Source organism: Rhynchophorus ferrugineus, unplaced genomic scaffold (assembly GCF_030347505.1).
Source record: "Rhynchophorus ferrugineus isolate W39M unplaced genomic scaffold, kcgeb_rfMv2 rfM1, whole genome shotgun sequence".
Classification (NCBI taxonomy): Eukaryota; Metazoa; Arthropoda; class Insecta; order Coleoptera; family Curculionidae; genus Rhynchophorus; species Rhynchophorus ferrugineus.
This window is the reverse complement of record NW_027472580.1, coordinates 87,860,390-87,882,340: the sequence shown is the minus strand read 5'-3', so window position 1 is coordinate 87,882,340 and position 21,951 is coordinate 87,860,390. Positions and strand designations below refer to the sequence as shown.

The 21,951-nt window shown below is 31.9% G+C and overlaps 1 protein-coding gene across 7 annotated transcripts in view; it reads left to right on the top strand.

Annotated features, from left to right (window-relative positions):
• The window catches only part of Gpat4 (Glycerol-3-phosphate acyltransferase 4), a 37,010-nt gene that overhangs the window by 5,403 nt on the left and 9,656 nt on the right, over window positions 1–21,951 (top strand). For 2 of the 7 annotated variants that reach the window (XM_076397044.1, XM_076397005.1), the window contains exons 2-5: window positions 15,392–15,591; window positions 19,039–19,141; window positions 19,203–19,448; window positions 19,503–19,739. In XM_076397044.1, the coding sequence (XP_076253159.1) occupies window positions 15,392–15,591; window positions 19,039–19,141; window positions 19,203–19,448; window positions 19,503–19,739 (786 nt within the window). Of the gene's footprint in view, window positions 1–15,391; window positions 15,592–19,038; window positions 19,148–19,202; window positions 19,449–19,502; window positions 19,740–21,951 lie in introns of all 7 variants that reach the window. The other 5 variants (XM_076397024.1, XM_076396995.1, XM_076397052.1 and 2 more) reach the window with 3 other exon arrangements.

Here is a 21,951-nt window from a genome sequence, read left to right as displayed (position 1 = left end):
AATTAAGTGGATTAAGCCTTCGGGGGATACCACTACATACAAAAACCGTACCGATACTAGTGTTGAAAAAAGCTCAATATATATATAATAGAGCTACTCTAACCTATAGATTATTGTGGCTGTAAAATTAATTGTAGTTTTAAGTTCTTCTATAATAAATGCATTTGATGTACTCTGATGTTAAAATAAATTATATTTAATAGAATATTTGTTCAATTATTTTATTTATATTAAAATTTTGTTATATGTCAGAGCCCAAATGTACTAAAACCCAGAGTAGCTGCGGCAACATTGCGACGTTTCCCATGTCACTGCTATTTTGAATTGACTATATATATTTAATAATATTTGCTTTAAAAAATACTTAAAAAATACGTAGATTACATGCGTATTTGATATAAGTGCATGTTTGATATCCAATTATAGAATTTGTACTCTACACCAAATATGTTCAAAGTGATTTAGATATAACCGGAACTAATTTGTATGCTATTAAATAGAAAATTAATTAGGTATTTATTCATCATCATATCATTAATATAAAAACGTCCAATGGTCAAAGTCTATCGTTGCTGTGCTATTAGACACCGAATGTCACGTTTATAGATCTAGAAATCCTATTTTATGGTTTAGTTAATATTGACGGCAAATATTTGTTATAATACGACTGAATATATTTTACCGAGCTATCATCATCTGATCACGATGTATTATGTGATGAAATTAAAAAAAAATTGATTCTATTTTATCAGTTCAAATGGTCGAACGAGTGTGCCGTTGATTTTCGTCTCTAACCCGAATGTTTGATGCACAAAAGGGTTCTTATCAAGTATCAGTTGTTTAATTATTTCGGAACAGTAAATAAAAAGTAGTGATATATCACTACGCATGTGAAAACGTTGGAACTATTGGGTTATTAACGGATGAATTTTAGTTTTTAACTGTCTTCAAAAAACGACTGTATTTTTTAAACATACAGCCGATTTCTCCGTCAGTTATGGACCGATTTTCAAAATTCTTTTTGGAAATACATTGGAACCAAGTCAGGATCTGATGGCGAAATCCGGGGAAATCGAGGGAAAACCTCAACTTTCAAAGGCACATACAAGGTTTTCACATATTTTTTTTTCACATATATCTGAAATAATCAGATATTTGTGTTTACTGTTATTGCGGAACTGATGTGACGGAATAGGAGAAGTCATTTAGTGCAAAAGTCGATCACTTTGCATTTTAAGCACTAACCATATCATATGAAGAAGTTTTTTGTTATTCAAGTTTGGTTTGAACATTTCTCAAATCTCTTAGGCTAGGTACCGGACCCCGAGGCCTGAAGCCTTCCTTATTGTTATATTGTTTCTTTATTCCTATTTTTACTCATACGGGCTGCACCTTTATCTTTAAACTTGAAGTCGGTGCCGACCCCAAACGAGCTGTGTATTATAAACTGTGTGTATATAATAGAATATAAAATACATGCAGTAGATAGGTTAAATAAGTTTTATGTTTATTTTTATTTAGTTATTACAACGATTATTATTTACATATTTTGTAACCAAACCTTTTTTTTTGGTTTTATAAATCTAACTTTGATTATTTTATCAAAATATTTTTATACGTTTTTGGTCAAATGACGCTGGGTTAGGACAGTGTGGAGAATGAATGATTACTTTCTATCAAGCTCCAAAATAGAATTGCTATAGGGGAAATCAACTTTTTGCGATTGGCGATTTGGAGTCTCGTTATTTATTTTCGGACAGTCAAATTCATAATTCTTCTGTGAGGTGATTCATCATTGTATAACTGTACAGTTTTACAGAATTATAAAGATATGTAATTTCTTAGTTTGGGCATCGCTTTATTTATTCACATTTATATTCACTTATTGGGCAAAATCATTTCTGGATACCCTCTATTTTTTTTAAATCATCCTACTGATAGCTTTATACAAAATTTGATCAGTGCGGCTTCAACCAGCACCCAGCAAGTGGATCAGTCATTGAAATATTTTTACTACTTCAGCCATTAATATGGCACATAATTTTGTGCCATAACATACTTTTTTTAATAAACATAACTAAACATAAGTAAAATAACCAAACTAAAGAAACCAAACACAAACTAAATGCACAATGCAAGCAAAACACAAGTCTTTTTTTCAATTTTAGAATCAAAATCGTGAATTTTTTATGAAGTTAAAGCCGTTTTCGATGAGAAGTATTTGGAGAATACTTAACGTTCAAAGACACAATACATATTTCTGCCTAGGGCTGAGGAAAAAGTCGTAGTAGCAGTCAACAATATCAACAAATGGACTAGAGCTAGAAAATACAGTTTAATAGTTCCAAATATGTCCATGTTATTTTCTATGTTGCGTCGAAATGACAATAATCTAATTATATCGTTTAGCTAATGCTTAGACTCAGAGTCAAGGAATTGTAATGGATTAGTCGGAAGATAGTCTCAACTTGATCTGAGATCAAGGAGATTGGTTTATCAATCAGTTATCAAGCTTATTTGAAGTTATGGAGTGGCACTAAAACATCAAACCGACTATCCTAGAGCAAACAACGCTGTCAAAACAAACTTCGATATTTATCAATGCTTGTCTCTCAAACCAAAATGAAATAATGTTAGGTACTAAACCACAGCAACTTAAAAGTAACACAAGATTATGTACCGTCTAATTATAAATTTATTTTAATTTGGGAAATAATTACTGATTATTTATTGATAATATTGATATTAAGTGCGATAGAATAATAGTAATAAATTAAGATCGTACTAAGGATTTCTAATGTAAGATGTTGATGGTACGTTCCTAAAGAAATAATTAACGAAATTGAGACACTCATACACTATTCTTTCTTATCACTGAGTCTTATTTGTATTTCTAATAATTTTTACTTATCTCATGTTATCTTTCTTTTTGCAATATTACACCGCCTATGAATTCTAAAAACAAACCTTATTTACCTATCATCAATATATCTAAATCTTGTAACTATTTACACGTTCAAAACCATAAATCGTATTCACCATAATTTTCGACAAATACTGAGTACTTATTACGACTAGGTAGTAATTATTCGGATCAAAATGAGTAATCACAATTTTATTGTTTTATTTAGATTATATTGATTAAATTGTTACTAAGTATTTGCAGTGTCATTTATTGGAATTTTTCATGATTAAGTATTTCGAGGGTTATTATATATATATATATATATATATATATATATATATATATATATATATATAAGTAAGTTTCAATTTAATATAATTGACCAAGAAATATGACAATCGCAATGCATCAAAGGTTGTCTATAACATCTACATAGATGACGAATCTTGAATGTATGTATGTATGGGTCCAAGACGAATCGAACCTGACAAAAGTGACAAGTGCGCGAAGCGCTTCGAAACAAATGGTCGCTTGTTCCTTCAGAATGACTGGGCCTGTTGTAATCTGTCGTTAGAAGAACATATAATGGTGAAGTGTTGCGTTAATAACATGATGGATCTGTAACTCGGATCTTACTAACGCGAAACTTTAATCATTGGACACAATTTACTTTTTATGCGGATCAGAGGGTTAAACATTGTGGCGACACTGTAGCCTTTGGAGATTGCCAAATAGATTGAGAAGATGAGGCCGAGATATGTGGCTTTTCATCGCTACCGGATTGAGACTTTTTCCACCCTTAGCTGGTAGGCGCGGATGTATCTCTGATTGTGAAAGATTATGGCCTGGTTTTTTTGGGGGTTGATTGGCAACCTCCAGAAATTTAACCATTGGGGCATTTAATTGAATTTGAAAATTTCCCTGAGGGGCATCTACAGAATGCGAACTGGTGGTTTCAACATCTTTCTTCAATGGAATATCTGTCAAGATGAGATTGAATAAGGCTGGTGCTAATGGGGAACATTGGGGGACTCCTGCTTTAATTGTTTTAAGACTGGAGAGTGTATTACCGATCTTTACTTGAAAGGACCTCTTCCTTGAAAGGAAAAAGAAACGCAGCAAAATTATCAGGTCTTTAGGTAAACCTCCTTCGATGGCTTTGTGTATTGTCGAAAGCTTTTGTTAGGTCTAAAAAGACCGCGCAGAGCTTGTGCTGCTAGTGGTCTCCTGTGCACATGAATGTTTGGGAACGGAATGAATCCGTGTTGTTCGTCTGATATGATACGGTTCTGCTCAGTGAAACGGTTGCAGTGCAAACAGGATCGCTCTTTCAGTAATCTTGGACATTGAACTAAGCAGGCTGGTGGGCCTGTAGTCTGAGGGCGAAGAATCTGTTCGTTTTTTCGGAATTACGACAATGTGTGCAAATTTTTGGGAAGTGTTGCAGCCGCATGATGGAATTTATGATGTTGATTAATTCGAGAGTTGCTTGTGTGTGAGTGTTTTGAGTTGAATACTGAAATTTCATCGTATCCAGGTGCCTTTTTCGATTGAAGATTGCTGATGATTTTTTATAGCACTTTTGGTGAGACTAGATGGTTTTGGAGGCGCTATTTTCTCTAGATTGTTGGCCTCTCTGATGATTTTTTTGTTCCGAATGGGGTCACTTCCTTTTTTAAAAGGTAGGCATTCCATTTGTTTTTCGAACGATCCTTCAAGGAGCTCGGCTTTTTAGCTGTCTGAGACTGCGAAATTACCTGACCCTTCAGATTTTAGAGGGAATGTCTTTTTTGACTTTCCCCGCTAGACCTTTCCAACCAAAGATTTTCCAAATATTTGCGGGCGCTTCAAATCTTTGATTGAAGAGAAGTGAGTCCTAGTTCTCCTCTCTCCAGACTTTGACTGTCTCGCTGAAACTCCTTCCTCGGATCCTTAGTGGTGGTGGACAAGGCTGGTCCAAGAAATCTTGTTCTGTACCACGATTCGTTCAGAATATTCATAAGAAAGTCATAATTTTTTCCCCATGTCATAAATATTACGAACATCAGTTAGAGGTCTAATAAATTAGAACCCTAAACTATACAAAAGAAAAAATACTACAATTTTCTTAAACTTAAGTTTAAACGGCGGCCTAAATATAAGTAATTAAAAATTGCGTCGCAACAGAGTCAGTTCATTATGTGTTCATTTCTGATTTATACTTTTTCATTAAATAAATAGCCTTTGGTAAAAATGGCAAAAAATAGTAAAATAATGAATTTATTGAATATTTTGAAAACTAGAACCAATTTTATAGGTTTTACAGGTCGGCTGTTAATTAGGATTCAGACCGTCAATTTATCTCTAAACAACTTTTGGTTATTCAGATCCAAAACCGTGTATATATGAGTTATTAGGCTCAAAATATAAATAGGAACCCTTGTAGTAAATTGTAAAAATACCTTTTTTTAGTTAAATTATGTATTTGGTTTGATCTAGTTTATAGAGATTGTATTGCTCTTCTAGTAATGTATGATCCATTTCGCTCGTTTATCAGTAGTTTTTATCTCGTTTGTTTTAAGTCAACGCTATTGAGATCTCGAGGATCCTGAAGTGGTTGTAGTTTTTAAAAGTCATCGATTGCTTTGATTTTAGTTGAAAACGTGATGATGCGACATGTACAAAATATTTCGTTGCGTAGTCCTATTAAAATTTAAGTACTCGAAGGTATAAAGGTTACTAATTAACTGAATTAATTTTAAAAATACTTATGATAATGAGTTCGTTTCGGCCAAAGAACAAGGGGTCTTAGATTAGGTCAAGCGTTTAATGACATTCGAGTAATATTAAGGAAAATTCCTATTTATCGTATTATGCTGTGGGTTTTTTTCGGTTCTGCGATAAGATTTTCAGTAATTAGAGAAATTCGTGATCATTTGCTATTTTATTAGAATTGTATTAGGATTATGAGTAAGTTCTTCCATTTTTTTGTGTCAAATTTGATGCTTTATTTAAAAAAATGTCGGTAACTGATTTGTGTAAAGTATCTTATTGTGGTAGTTATGTGATACAACATGGTGATACCTTGTAGTAATGATAATGCTTTGGCAATGATCCAATCATGGATTATTTTTCGCACTTATTCAACGTATGAAAACCATGTGCCAACTAAACCTTGTCGTATCGATCTGAACAAGTCGTAAGCAAAAGGCGCTCTGTCTGATGGATACGCTCGGTGTGACAGAATTTCGAGCTCTCTTTTCACAACTCTTGAAACGTATGTTGGAGCGTTAACATGCAAGAAAATGATTGGAATCATTCATGTCATTGTTTTTTTGCTTAGCTAACAATAAGACTAGGATGTTGAACAGATTCGAAATGGCCAATTCATTACTACATTCTACTCATGGAGACGTCAAGCATGCACACTAATATTAGATTTGTCAGTTCTTGTAAATTATATGTATATTTCAGGAATATAATTTTGTTGTTAAGTTCATTGATATAAATTTCATCTATGACATGTGAAAAAAAGGAATATCAAGAACTTTTTATAAAAATATTTAATTTTAAATTAATTGACGGTTTGCGCAGTGGTCAAGACGGTCTTCCTACTGTTGATAGTCGCTTGTTCGTTTCCTGCTGGGACATGGTCGTAAATTTATGTTTGTGTTGATCCAAATTCCATCCAATAAAAATATTTAATATTATAATAATGTTTTATGATAGGAAGAAAAGGAAATAAAATAATATGTATGATAACATAATTTATTTATCTATACATAAAAATTACAATAACAAACTAGTTACTTTCTATTATTCTATAGTTGATTCTGTCTCCAATCTAGCCACCATTATTGGGACTTAACATATTTTAAAAACTTTCATATTTTGAGAGTAATCCGATGGATGCCGTTTGGCCACTGCACCAAGTTAGTATTTAAGCATGAATCTTCATGTCTTAGTAAACCAAAAAACATTATTTAAATATTTTGTAAAGCACATATAGACATAAACTAAAGGATCATGTACCTTTTCGTAATTACATTGATGCCAAGGTATTCTAGAGCTACCTAGAGTAATCTTGATCAGTTGGTCTATGAATAATTGAAAGAACTTTACAATGTCTTGCATTCGTCACGAATGATTCACGTCCAGTCATTCAACACAGATCGCATCCAAAGATGCACCAGAAAAAAATGTTGCGGGCTTGGTTAGCACAGTGGTAAAGACGACAGGATGGTCAGAGGATATACCTGATGTCTTCTGGGATTATTTCTAAGGTCTAAGATTATTTCTCGCCAGTCGGTAGGCTGAATGCCGAGGACCGTGGTTCGGAGCCAACGTTATACAGTAGGTCCCAGATAAATCATCATTGGTAAAGAGGAGACTTAGAAAAATTCATAAGTTATTGCAAATAATTAGGTTTCATCGTAACTTTAACTTGTAATCATTGAAAATCACTACATAGTATAAAACAAAGTCGCCTTTTCTGTCCCTATATCCCTATGTGCGCTTAAATCTTTAAAACTACGCAACGGATTTTGATGCGGTTTTTTTCAATAGATAGAGTGATTCAAGAGGAAGGTTTATATGTATAATACATGCATAATATACTAAGGCCACATTGCTAATTTTAGAGGTTTCTAACGTGATGTCGTAAATTAACCTATTTTTTTAGGCTTATTTAGCAATTAGCAAAAACGCTGCCTAACCCTACGAGTTAGATCAAATTAATGTACTACAGTACACCATAAAAAGGTCTACAAAAAAGTCCGCGATGGTATATGTTTATCTTTTAGGGATAACCCACATTAACCATTTTTTATTGTTTACTTTTTACGTGAGAAAATGTCTTATTTACGAAGCTATTTTAAGCAATACGGCATTAATCCTTATCGAATTAAGTACCTTAAATACAGTGTGCAATTAATATAGATCAGTATGGTTCCTTACAGCATGTAAATTAAACAAATATTTTCGGAGATATTACAAATTTAAAATTTGCGTTTAAAAATGTGTAATGTAATAAAAATTGTATGAATTTAGATATTCCAAAGATAGCAGGAAATCTTCATAGTAAGTATAGGGGAAGAGGAATTGTTTTACTCCAAATTTAATGCGTGCAGGCCAAGGGCAGTAATGAATGAACCAAAAATACTGGATCGATTTTAATCATGTTTTCATTGAGTGACATAGGCATATATATTTTATACCCGTGCAAAGTCGGAGCGGGCCGCTATGTTTTTATATACAACGTTCATATTTTTTCTGTAGTGTATTTAATTTAGTATCAGCATTGCACCCGTGCGAAGCCGGGGCGGGTCGCTAGTTCTAGAATAAAATCTAATAGCGAAAATCTTATCAAACTAAAGGATAAGGGCGATAAATTAATTTCATAAGTGTACATTTTATTAGGTTGGTTCATGCCAACAACACGGGAAGAATGGTGCCGTAAATAAAATAATGGCTTTGACTCGAGGGGGCTGTTCGTTCAACGTCAACTCAATTAACCTGCACCTGGCCTGGAGGTGTCATTGAACTGTATTCTTCGAAAATAAACATGCTTCGATAGTTTTGGTCAATGGAAATCAATGTCTTGTCGTTTCTATTATACTGTACTTTGTTTATTCTAGAGGTGATGTTAACGACCGCCATAGTTCAATTGTTTTAAAAAAAAAGAATAATTACTGTAAATATCATCATTTAATACAAGGTTATTCAATGAGCTTACGCAAGTGAAATAAAACCAATTTCCTGAAATTCGGTATACTACATACTCCAGAAATTAAAAGTACCATTAAAGGAATCAATTATCCGAAAATAATCAAGGAAATTGGTAGCTGAAAAACGAAAGCTACGAAAGAAATGACAACAAACTCCTGAAAATAAAAATATTTTAAACAATATAAACAAATCCAAAGGTTGAAAAGGCAAATACTGCAAACTAAAAACAAATCCATAAATATGTGAGAAATCTAACAGATGACCAAGAAACAGATTATTCACTCCTGGAAAGCCACCAAATACCTAAAACAATATGCAGTGCAGCTATAATAGACCTCTGGCACGCAGCAATGAACAAAAAGCGGAAACATTTGCTGACCATCTAGAAAAAAACCTTCAAAACAAAGAAACTGATATTGACCATAATTTGCCATTTACGTTCAGTCTTGTTTGTGTATTGATGCAAATATAACAGAACAATGGTAATAAATGGATTAAATTAAAATTATACCAAGCACGTCTAATGTAAAATGTAAATTTATAAAAAATTTAAAGTTACATTTCAATGTGTTTTTGTCCCATTGTTGGCTAATGTGGCACCCATTGTGCATACAGTTTGCTGTGTCATAATATTTTCAAACTAAGTTCAATTTAATCGTAACATTTTGGTTCTGTTCTTATAAAAGGCGAATTAATAAAATTACTCTAAATTTTTGGTTCTACTGTTGACGTATAGATGGGGTTCCACGAAAACTTATTGAACAATCTCTTATACTATAGATTAGGGGTGTCGATCGTCGACAAAAGTATCGATAGAATACAAAATATATACCAAAAGACATATTCTCTAAACCTTGTTTAACAAATCTTTAAAATTAACTACCGAATTTAAAGGTTTATTAAAAATAAGTAAAAGGTTTTTTTATAATGTTTAAGAAATATTTTTGGTTTTTTTTTTCGATATCGATATTTTTAGTTTTATTTTTCAATATCGATATTTTTCTGCATCCCTACCAAAGAACAAATAACAATGCGGATAAGCAAAAAAAAATTCTAAAATTTTCATTATTTCCAATAAATATTAATAATAAAAAATTCGCTGACGATAATTAATATCTCTATTTGCGTTTGTCTATTTTTTGCTCGATTCGTTTACATCACACAGCGTACTAATTATGTTAGAAATAGTTTCAAAATATCATTGTGTCGTGCATTATTATTTAGTATTTATCAATTTCGAAGCCAAAGTCCAAATTTAATTATCGTACAGGTATCTCTTTCGGAGAAAGTGACATATATTTATAGAAGCCCAACTGTTTATATCAGTTTTAATTACAAAGGTCGTTTAGTACTTGCCTAATGATGTTTTCAGTATATATTAAACAATGCGTTAATTATCCGGATAATCCCTGACCAAATAAAGAAAACACCATATATTTGGGAAAGCCATTGTCGTTTTTCAACATAAGCATTCATTATGGAGATATTTCCATCCAATTGAGAACTGGATGTTGACTTTTGTTCATATGTCAGTTACATATCACATAGTCGAATATTTGTAGTGCATGGTTGCTGAACTATATTCAAAATAGTTTTATGTATAAAACATCAAAAACGAAGAACGCGTCTTTCTTATCTGACCAGCAGTTAAATCGCTTTATTGAAATGGTTCGAAATTGCATTCTCAGCCAATTCGTTTTATTGTCATTGTTCCTTCTTTTATTTTTGCCCAATACGTTTTGCAATTCACTGTCTTCAAACTGGTCTTCCAGGACATCCCCTTTCACTAACATTAATATCACTTGTTATATGACGGAGCGGTATTGCCATAAGTTTCTAAAAGTATTGGTTAAGCTTCGGTAGCAAATTTCTTTAAAGTAAATAAAAGTAATGAAGAATCAAGTTTAAAGTCATTATTCTATATAGAGAAAGGTGATAAGCATCAAATATAACAATTAGGTTAGGTTGTTTAATATCAAGTATATAGTAATAGTCAATAGATGTCGCCGATCAAAATACTTAATTAATTAATAAAATAAATTAATCTAATAAAATTTACTCTATATGTACAGATTTTAAATTTAGAAGAATGTAGTGATTTAGAAGTCTATACTAAATGTGGTTCAGTTTTCATCTATCCATCAGTTAATACAATACAGTAATTAAAATAAATAAAAGAAGATAAAAAAAACTATGTCAGTGTCAGCGTGCTTGTTTTAATCTTTTTATCATTAAAATGTTAATGTTGTAAGATATGAAATGCTATATAGTTTTTGATTTTTATCTTTATCTACTAGAGAATGTAATCACATTTTTGAAATGTTTACATTTTTTATAATGACTTACCGATAATTAAGTAGTACTATATCAATAAAAATCATGAATTTCAGTGGTTAAGCCTCAATTGATCTAGTTCATCAAAATAATCATAAATCTTTTGATTACTTAGCAGACTTTTTAACATCGAACTGTTCACTTGTATGTTTAATAAAGTGAATAATCCTATAGGACTAAATCTGTTGAGTATGGTGTGCACTGAAACTAGTTCACAAACATTTCGTGAATTATTTTGGAAAAACATATTTTTTGCCACATGCAATTTCCCATAATTTTATCATTGAAATCCCTAAATTTGTGGCTTAATTTTTGCTTTTTAAAGATAATTAATGAAGATTTATTTAGATTTTTATCAGACCTCGTCCAGCTTTTAATTTATTTGTTGGCAAAGTTTTTTCCACGCCTTTGTACTACGCCTTTCTTTCATTCCTATATCTTTTAAATTATAATTTAATTTGTTTAACCATTTCGATATTTTTGTATTTCCTTTTCCTGTTGTCGTCTCTCTGTAATTATTCTTTTAATTTCTTTCTTTGCCTTATCAATATTGTAGCCATTATACTGTCTGCTTTTTTATTTTTGTTACTTATATACTTCTATTTTATTCCGTAATTGATAGTTTATATTTATTCTGTGTTAATTTTTTGCTACTTTTGGCTCTAGTAGGTCTCATAATATTGTATTTCTTCTCTTTGTATTCCTGGTCTTGTTTTATTGTTTTATATATTCTTCTTTTTGTGTTTCCTATTTTTGTTTACTTAACACTTCTTTATGTAGAATTCATTTCTTGTTTTTATGATTTATTTTTTTTGTCTTCCCTTCTTTTTGCGTTTCCCGATATACAAAATTGTCTACTTATTTTACAGATTTTATCCTTCTCTTAAACATTCTAGCATATTTCTATCACACTAAACAGCTGTTACAACTAAGTGAACATTTATACGCTTTGTATAAAATCTTTTTTTTTCTCTATAATAACCTGAACAGAAATGAAAGAAAAACAAGATAGATTAGAATATCTGCAAAATGATATTTAGCATTGAAATTAGCGATTACCTAAAAATGATTTGACCATGCTAAAATCTGTTGTACAAATAGGAAGTCTAGCCTGTGATTAGAAAAAAACGTTGTTCAGTCAAGGTCTGCTATACAGACACAATACGTACTTCGTCTATAAATAATTAAAATAATTATTGGATTTGCGTTTTAGGAGGCTGAATACTTCATATTTATGCCCATATATTGATGTTAATGACTATGTATTTATATACTTAGTCAGTTGAAAAGAATTTGTCTTTTATTTTAGTTATTTCATTCACTCAAATTTAACAAAAAAGGTTATAATAGTAATTATTGAAAAAAAAACATTATAAACTATTTGATTGATGCTATTGTTGAACCAGACCAGACTACATATGTTTGTATATTATCGAAAAGAGTGTATGTGAAAAAATCACTGTATATTATCCAAAGATACAAGTTAGATCCGCCAGATATGTCTGATTTAATACAATATGACCTTTACTTGTCTGTTCTATATTAATAAGGTCAAATCTGCTTGTCATTTTATAGGGTTGAAGCTGTGAAAGATAAAGGTATAGCTGTCATGAATGAGTTCACACTAAAATAGTTCCAACTTCGTATGGTACAATGATTGATTTTTTACGGTAGGGTTAACATGTTTGACATTCTTTGTTATTTATTGAATTGTTCAATATATATATATATATATATATATATATATATATATATATATATATATAAGCTTATTAAAACTTATTAAAGCTTATTATATATATATATATATATATATATATATATATATATATATATATATATATATTTATTATATATAATTATTTTGAGGTCTGGTGATTGTGTTGGAATTATGTCTGATAATATTCTGATGATCCTCCAATGAATGAGAGGACCAGCAGAAGACCACTATGTTGTCGCTCAAATTAAGTGAGTTTTGAGTTTTGTTCTCACTTTTGCCACAGTAATTTTATGATATCTGGCCACAACCTTTTTCAAAGTTCGTCAGTTTCTGTCATTTAACTTTGGGTTTGGTTTCATCGTGATGAACAAATAAATAACTTTTTAACAGTAAAAGGGAAAGAGACAACTAGAAATAGAGGGCGTATATTGGATGGCTATGCTTAACTGTTTTGATGTATATGAATTGTATCAATCTGTAACATTACTTTCTGAATAGGCAGTTTCAAGAAACCTCAAAAGTTCGACACGTTCCTTTAAAAACACAAAATTTTCGAAATCGAATATTTTCCGCTCCAGTCCTACTTTCCTGCGTAAAATTCACTTAATGGCCAGGGGGAAGACCTATATTTTACTTTGCAACTAAAAGTTCGATACTCTGAAAAAATATCGAAAGATATTGGCATGAAAATATCCATATATCGATATTGCTTCGGCATCGTTACTATATAGGTATTCGCATTATATGTTATTGTTACAAAATACCATTAATATAACCAATAAATAACTATTGTTTTAAAGAAAATATAATTAAAAACGTTTTTATAACACCGTTGTTGGTCCTCGATTAATACAATACCAACAACAATAAAAATACATTTTGCGTAATTGGACATAAACAATTATTTGTAAGCAATAGATGTCGCGTGGTATTAAAAAATGACAATCGATTTGGCGTACGGAAAGATTTGCTTTTGAAAAGTATTCCTCGGAACATTGTTTACTAAATTAGCCTATTAAATTTTTTATAGCATAATTTCTACATTATCTAGATAAATAGATTATTACGAAAAACAATACTAATGAAACATTAATTATTTTTAATGATCCTAATATATTAATAATATTATTATTTAATACTAGAATCATTAGTATATATTAATAAATTTTAATGTTATTTTTGACTGGTGGTATTATGTCTTTGACATTTGGTACAATTAAGTACAATTTATTTGAGGTTATCGTAATTTTCATGTCATTTTAAATATTTTTGACGTTTATAGTTCCAAAACAGAACAATATTGATCTTAGCTCATTTGATTTGTTTCAAATTTTGTTTACAAAAGCCATGCGATATTATCAGTTTTATGTGGAAATTTTGATATAAAAGATAAATCTTGCCCCGGTCAGACAATCCTTGAAAAAGTCGATAGATTTCTTGAATATGTCGAGGTACATCACTAAATAACTAAATATCGACCGCAAAACGGTTTTGAACCATTGACATAAAATTGGTTGTCAAAAGAAGCTCGATAGTTGGGTGCCAAGCCAGAAATGCTTGCAAAGTCTGCATTGTCGCCAAGGAATCTGGTGCTAAGTATTTCGTTGTCAACCATTAATGCGATTAAAGGAGGCGTTTAAAAAACCAACAATTTATCAACACAAAAAACGTTTTCTTCCATCATAACTATTCTATCAACGCTAGACCACGCACACCATTCTCTGGGAAGTTTTGATTCATACTACTACATTCATAGGTACAGTCCGGAGCTTATTCCGTTCGACTACTATTTCTTCCAAAATCTGCAAAACTCCCTTAATGGTGTAAAGCTGGCTTAAAAAGAGATTGCTTAAAATCACTTTTCAGTTTTTTGTTAAGAAATCTTAGAAGTTCTATAATAACGGAATTATTTTTACCAGAAATGTACCAAAAGCTCATATATCAGTATTAGATACAGCACATGTATCATATATTAGAGTTTGAAATATATATGAATTGAAAACCCTAATTTGTTTTTTAGGGTAAAATGATGTGGCTCGGTGAATGGAGGTAAATCGAAATGAAACAGTGGTGTTTACATAATATGACCGTTATTTATTGGCAAAATAAAAAATGTGAAAATACAAATAAATAAAACGGATGGCAGCGGAGTTACCTGAAGACGAGGCTTGGGCAGTCGATGGTGGCACGTCTTAACCAAACGAGGGTTGAGCACTGAATGACCGAAATACCCTTCAATAATATCCCAGATAAACGTCTCGGGGTTGCCGCCAGCTATTCGGTGTCGGGTTCCAATTGGCACCCCGCCCGTGTTCAACATCTGGGATTATATTTCTGGGTATTTTGTAGACCGTTATTCCACGATGTAAAATTCGACATGCCTCAATTCGCTACAGTTTAAAGGATATTAAATAAAACGAAATTACTTTTCCCCCAACTCTTTAAATCAACATCGTAGAAAATCGTCGTTTTTCAATAAAAGTGACACAAAAACCTAAGCAACTCAAAATTTTAAAAATAAGTTAAAACGAATACTTTTTCTTAAAACTTTTTCTTTCCCTTTTATATTAACTGTTTTGTGATATCAATATCGGACTCCATCTTTCATTCATAACTAAATTCTGCTAGATGTTACATCCCTATTGGTGATGTCCCACTATTCTAAATTAATTTACAAGTCTACAGTACAATAGTCATACTAATAGTCATCTTTTATTTATTTTCAGTATGGCAGAAAAGATATTGAGCTAGCCCAAAATGAAAAGAGAAAAAACAAAACCGATTCAGAGGATGAGGGATACAGCGAGGGGGTAATCGAATCCGAAGTAGTCACCAAAAATCAGTCCAATACACCGTTAAAGGATGCTCTAAAACCAAATGGATTGACCAATGGGCATGTGAAAAATGGTGGAAATAATTTGATAAGGTTGGTTCACAAAATATAGAGATATTAGAGGGGATTTAGCGTTCATTTGCAACCAAGAGACTGACAATATGAGTGGCGGGAAATTTAAAACATTTTAATAACAATAATAGCAGTATTTTTTTTATTATTTAATTATTACATTGTTACTAGTCGTTTCCGTCTAACCTATATTTTGTCTTTATAATAACTTAAATCTAGGTATATAACTAGGAGGACCCATCGGCCCTATCTCAGTCTCTGGTGAAATAATGTTTATACATGTCACTGCTGTATTTTTATTATATGCATCTCACTACACAACACTACACAAGATAAGATGGTCTGATTCTTTTGAGTCTGTGTCCTGTTCTGGTGGTATCCAAAAGCTGCAATACTTCAATATTCTCATGAGAATGGAGTTTTTCCTCATGCATCCTTGCAATTCTCTTGATTTCTTGACTGACTGTGGGTATCTGAAGATTTCGATGTAGTATTTGGGTGCCACAATACCTCCCAAAACTTTGTTCTAAAAAATTTGTATTTTATTTATGTTACTCTTTGCAGAACATCCCCATAGTTGAAGTCCATTTGTCCATATAGGCTTCAGTATTTGTTTATATAATAGCAATTTATTATGTACTGATAATTATGATTTTCTTCCAATTAGCCAGTACATTTTCTTATATTTCAATTCCAGTTCTTTTCCTCTCCTTCTTTATATGTTCCTTTCAGCGAAGTTTTGCATCAAGATTAATTCCGAGATATTTAGCATTGTTGCTATATGGAATAATAGTATTATTTAACGATATTGGTGCTTGTACGGTATGTTTATAGGTGAACTGCATATGTACAAATTTACTTTCATTAATTCTTATTTTCCATAATTGTGTCCAATTATTTATATTGTCACTTGCCTGTTGTAATTTTCGTGAGGCTTCTTTATTATTGTCTCCGACAGCTATAATTACAGTATCATTAGCAAATGTAGCTATCATAATATTCTCCATTTGTGGTATATCACAAGTGTAGAGCAGTAATAATAATAATACTAATAAAAATAATAATAGTAAAAATAAAAATGCAATAGAAGTTTAAAAATCTATGTTATTTAGGTATATGTAAAATTCACATTAGTAAAGGAGAATTCATAGAATTTTCTATGTTTAATGACAATATATTATACTAACAACATTTTAAAACATAATATAAAAAAATGGACAAAAAACAATTTATACTTTTAAATATACAAAGGTTAATAAAATATTATCAATAAATTTATTATCTTAAATATAACTGCGCGAAATATTAGAGTACAGTACAATATAACAATAGAAAATTGGTTAATTGAAAAGTCCTCGGCCTAATATAGTAAAACAAATTTTTTTGGCAAAATTAGTTTTTTTTATTCAACATAATTCCCTTCGAGGGTGATACACCGATTATAGAAACCCTCCAACTTTTCGATACCATTTTTGTAGTATGATTTATCCTTTTCTTCAAAATAGGCCTCAGTTTCGGCGATGACCTCTTCATTCGACGAAAATTTCTTCCCAGCGAGCATTCTTTTGAGATCTGAGAACAGGAAATAGTCGCTGGGGGGCAGATCTGGAGAATACGGTTAATGACGAAGCAATTCGAAGCCCAATTCATGGATTTTTGCCATCGTTTTCACTGACTTATGACACGGTGCATTGTTTTGGTGAAGCAGCACTTTCTTTTTCTTCAAATGCGGCCGTTTTCGGCGATTTTGATTTTCAAACGCTCCAATAACACTCTGTAATAGTCGCTATTGATGGTCCTTCCTTTCTTAAGATAATCAATGAAAATTATTCCATGTGCATCTCAAGATATATATACAGTCGCCATAATCTTTCCAGCCGATTGTTGCGTTTTCTCACGCTTTGGAGCGGGTTCATCGTGTGCAGTCCACTCGGATGACTGTCGATTGGATTTCGGAGTGAAATGATGGAGCCATATTTCATCCATTGTCACATATCCACGCTAAAACTCGGGTTTATTACGCTTGGTCATCTTCAAATACTGCTCCGAATCATCAACTTGTTGTTTTTGGTCAAAACTGAGCTCGCGCGGCACCCCTTTACACAGAGCTTTCTCATACCCAAATATTCGTAAATGATATGATGAGTTGAACACGTTGAGTTGATATCTTTAGAGTGTCTGCTATTTCATTCAATTTCAATTTACGGTCTACTGTTTTCTTTACGGTGTAATGTTTTTAATGTTTTTGTCGGTAACAACCTCTTTTGGGTGTCCACTGCGTTCATCGTCTTCGGTGCTCATTTCACCACATCTAAACTTAGCATACCAATCCTTGATGGTTGATTTTCCTGGGACAGTGTCCGGAAACTCGGCATCAAGCCAAGTTTTTGCTTCATCTGTATTTTTCCCTTCAAGAAGATCAACACGCGAAATTCCTTTTTATCCTTTTTTTTTTCACAATAACAAAAGTTGCTTCGCTCAAAATGCTTTAATTCACAAACTGATGATCCGACAGTTGTCAAATTTATACACGCTTCTTTTGAGGGTTAGATCTAACTAAAAACATATGGATTTAATTCTAGTAGCGCCATCTGTGTGTCAGGCTGGGGATTTTTTGAATTGACCTGTTATATGTTGAAGACTAATTATTTTGTAATCTCTTTTTAAATCTTTTTTTTAACAAATATTTATTGTAAGTATATAAGCTGTGTATATTTAGATGTTGTAATAAAAAATGTTCCATTTTTGCCTTTTGCTATTCTGTTCATTTTTCTCATCCACCAAAACAAACAACACCTAACTGTACACTACAAACTCTTTTGCTCTTATTTAAGACCCCACAAGAGATTCCCATCAATTTTTCATTATTTATTGCTAAAAACCATTTCTGACAAAAGCTGTGCATTCTATTTGAAACGGTACTACATCCTGGAACCCAACACTTGAGATGTCTTTCAATTTAAACATATTATTTTAACTAAATTAAAAGAATATTTAACATATATGTTTTTTGAGTTTTGTTTTGTCAGCCATGTTGAAAAATGCATCCAATTCGCAAGAGAAGCTTTCAACAAAAACTTTGTCGAAAAAAAATAAACCGAAATTCTTTGTATATAAATCAATTTATTTATCTACAAAGTATAAAATTACTAAAAAACATCATAACCATAAGACATTAAGAAAAAAAAGAAGGAAAGGAGATAACCAGTAACTTCTTGATTATTTCCATGAAATATAAACACACATACTCTATGGTTACTTATCATCTAGATCAGTCTTCTGAAAGCTATGTAAAATTTAGCTTTGCTGCCAAATTTAAACTTCAAGCCACGTAGCCGCAAATGAACAAACTAAGACACTGTTTTACAGGCGCCCATATAAGATATTTTTCTAAATTCTCAATATTTTGTGGGTTGGTTTCTCATTTTATTTTTGTGTAGAACCGGATTTAGTTTTTTTTTGTTTCAGTCGAGAAGATCGACATATTTTACTTCCTGATCCAGTGAATGTGCCCATTGTGGACGAGAAATCTGAAGAACATATCAGTGATGATGAAATCAAAGAAAGAAAAGTACAAGTGGAGTGTCCGTTTCGAACAATTGAATCCTTAATCTAACGAGTCCATTTTTCAGGAGAAGATATCTAATTTTCAACTGAACACGATTCTGGACTATACCAAGGCCGGCATGGAGGCCATAATCGAGGACCAGGTAACGTCCAGGTTCGAGGCCGAGGAACTGAAGAACTGGAACCTTCTCATCCGGACTAATCGTGGATACGAGTTCATTTCGTGGAAGCTCACGTTCATTTGGTTGTGCGGTTTCTTCGTTCGCTACTTCCTCCTGCTCCCACTCCGTATCATTATCTGTTTCTGCGGGGTAAGTACCATCAGTTCCGGGTTTGAATACTGTTTATGATATCCACCATGACAGGTCATGTTGTTACTTATTACCAGTCCGATTGTTGGTACTCTTCCAGCAGGTGGACTCAAAAGGTGGTTGAGTAACAGAATCTATTTAATATCCAGTCGTGTAATGATTCGTTCGGGCTCGGCCGTTATTCGAATACATAACAAACGTTGGAGGCCCGCAAATGGTTCTATATGCGTTGCCAATCATACCACTCCAATGGACACCACCATTCTATCCACTGATAACTGTTACTCTATGGTGAGTCCTCGATGAGGGCCTACAATGGACGCTGCTATAAGGCTTCGCATTTTGTTAATAATTGAGGGCATTGAAAATGTTCGATTATATTTTTATCAGATAAACAAAATTACTTGTTCATGTTTGTTAAGGTCCACAAGTAATGTCTATGTTAAGTCTTGGTCATTATAAATGTCTAGATAAAGTATTCTATGTATTGGGTCCTCAAACAGTAGATTGTTTAATAAGTATTGTACTTTATTATTTGCATTATATTTTGAAATACATTTTATTATTCAATGTCATTTCGTTGAAGTTCAACAGCTTTCTTCAGTTCAGAGGATCTAGCGAATAGGATGGATGTTGGATTCATTCGCATTGATTTTCTACATTTTCTTGTTTTATTAGAAAGTACGAATGTCTATATTTAGCTAGTTCGCAAAATTATAATAATAATCTGAGCCTATGCAGAAGGAAATTTCCTTATGTATCTCAGAATTGATGCTCCTGTTTTGATGATGATGGTGGACCCTTCTCAGTGTTGAAGAAACAGTTATTTTTAACCCTTTTTAAAGTAGTATTTAAATATATTTTGTTTTGTTATTAGCTAATATAAGACCTATAATATACAGTTTTCAGAAAATTCAAAACTTCGTCGAAAATCTTTCTCACACTTTGGATAATGGATAATACAACTTATTGAACGACGGTTAATACATTATTTATTATTGAATCTTTAAATATTCTTTTTTAGTCTTTTTTTCAATCTCATATTTTTTTTCTAGGACAAATGTTTATATAATGTATAATGGATCTAAATTTTCATCATTTTTCTGAGATCCCAATTAGTCGGTTCTTATTTGATATGTTTGTGATAATATTTGACTTCTTTTTTGTTTATCTGGTATTAATTTTATATGTTAATTTGGGAAAGCACCAAGAATTTCACTATAACAATTAACTATTTCCCTATGTTTAAGTTAATAAGGTATTAAACGGTTGATTTTCATCGATTGGTTAACACACACACAGTTGTTTTGTTGCACTAAATGTTTAATGTTTAGTATTTAATTACTTAATATTAAATATCTGTCTATATTGTTAAGTTGCTGTTTTTTTAACTTTATATTCATATAGCGCAATATTTTAAAGTTGGCTTTGCATCAGTAACTAAAACATGTAATGTGCTCAATAAGGTGTATTAAATAATATAAAATTGATTGATTTAATGTAATGAGTACAGTACATAATCATCCAGCTAATGTCGCATAATGAAATCTACAGTATATTAATTCTGAAATCTGAAAATATATGTATATTATAAAATATATGTATATATATAATATATGTATATCTGAAAATTAGTAAATCACTAAAAAGGCATTAATTAAATTACTAATCAGTTTACTATAAGTAACTTGAGATAAAATCGAATTGTTTCTAAGCAACAATTTTTAAGAGATCAATTGAAAAGACCCCGGCCTACCATATTAAAACACATTTTTTGTCAAAATTAGTTTTTTTTATTCAACATAATTCCCTTCAAGGGTGATACACTGATTATAGTGACCATCCAACTTTTCGATACCATTTTTGTAGTACGATTTATTCTTTGATTCAAAATAGGCCTCAGTTTCGGCGATCACCTCTTCTTTCGACTGAGAACAGGAAATAGTCGCTGGGGGCCAGATTTGGAGAATACGGTGGATGAAGAAGTTATTCGAAAGATTCATGGATTTTTGTCATTGTTTTTACTGACTTGTGACACGGTGCATTGTCTTGGTGAAGTAGCACTTTCTTTCCTTCAAATGCGGCCGTCTATCGGCGATTTCGTCCTTCAAACGGCCCAATAACTCTATGTAATAGTCGCTGTTGATGGTCCTTCCTTTTTCAAGGTAGTCAATGAAAATTATTCTATGCACATCCCAAAAGACAGACATCATAACCTTGACAGCCGACTGTTGCGTTTTCCCACGCTTTGGGGCGAGTTCATCGTGTGCAGTCCACTGGAATGACTGTCGATTGGACTTCGGAGTGAAATGATGAAGCCATGTTTCATCCATTGTCACATATGGACGCAAAAACTCGAGTTTATTATGCTTGATCATCTTCAAACACTGCTCCGAATCATCAACTCGTCGTTGTTTTTGGTCAAAAGTGAGCTCGCGCGGCACCCACTTTGCACAGAGTTTTTTCATACCCAAATATTCATGAATGATGAATGTACACAATC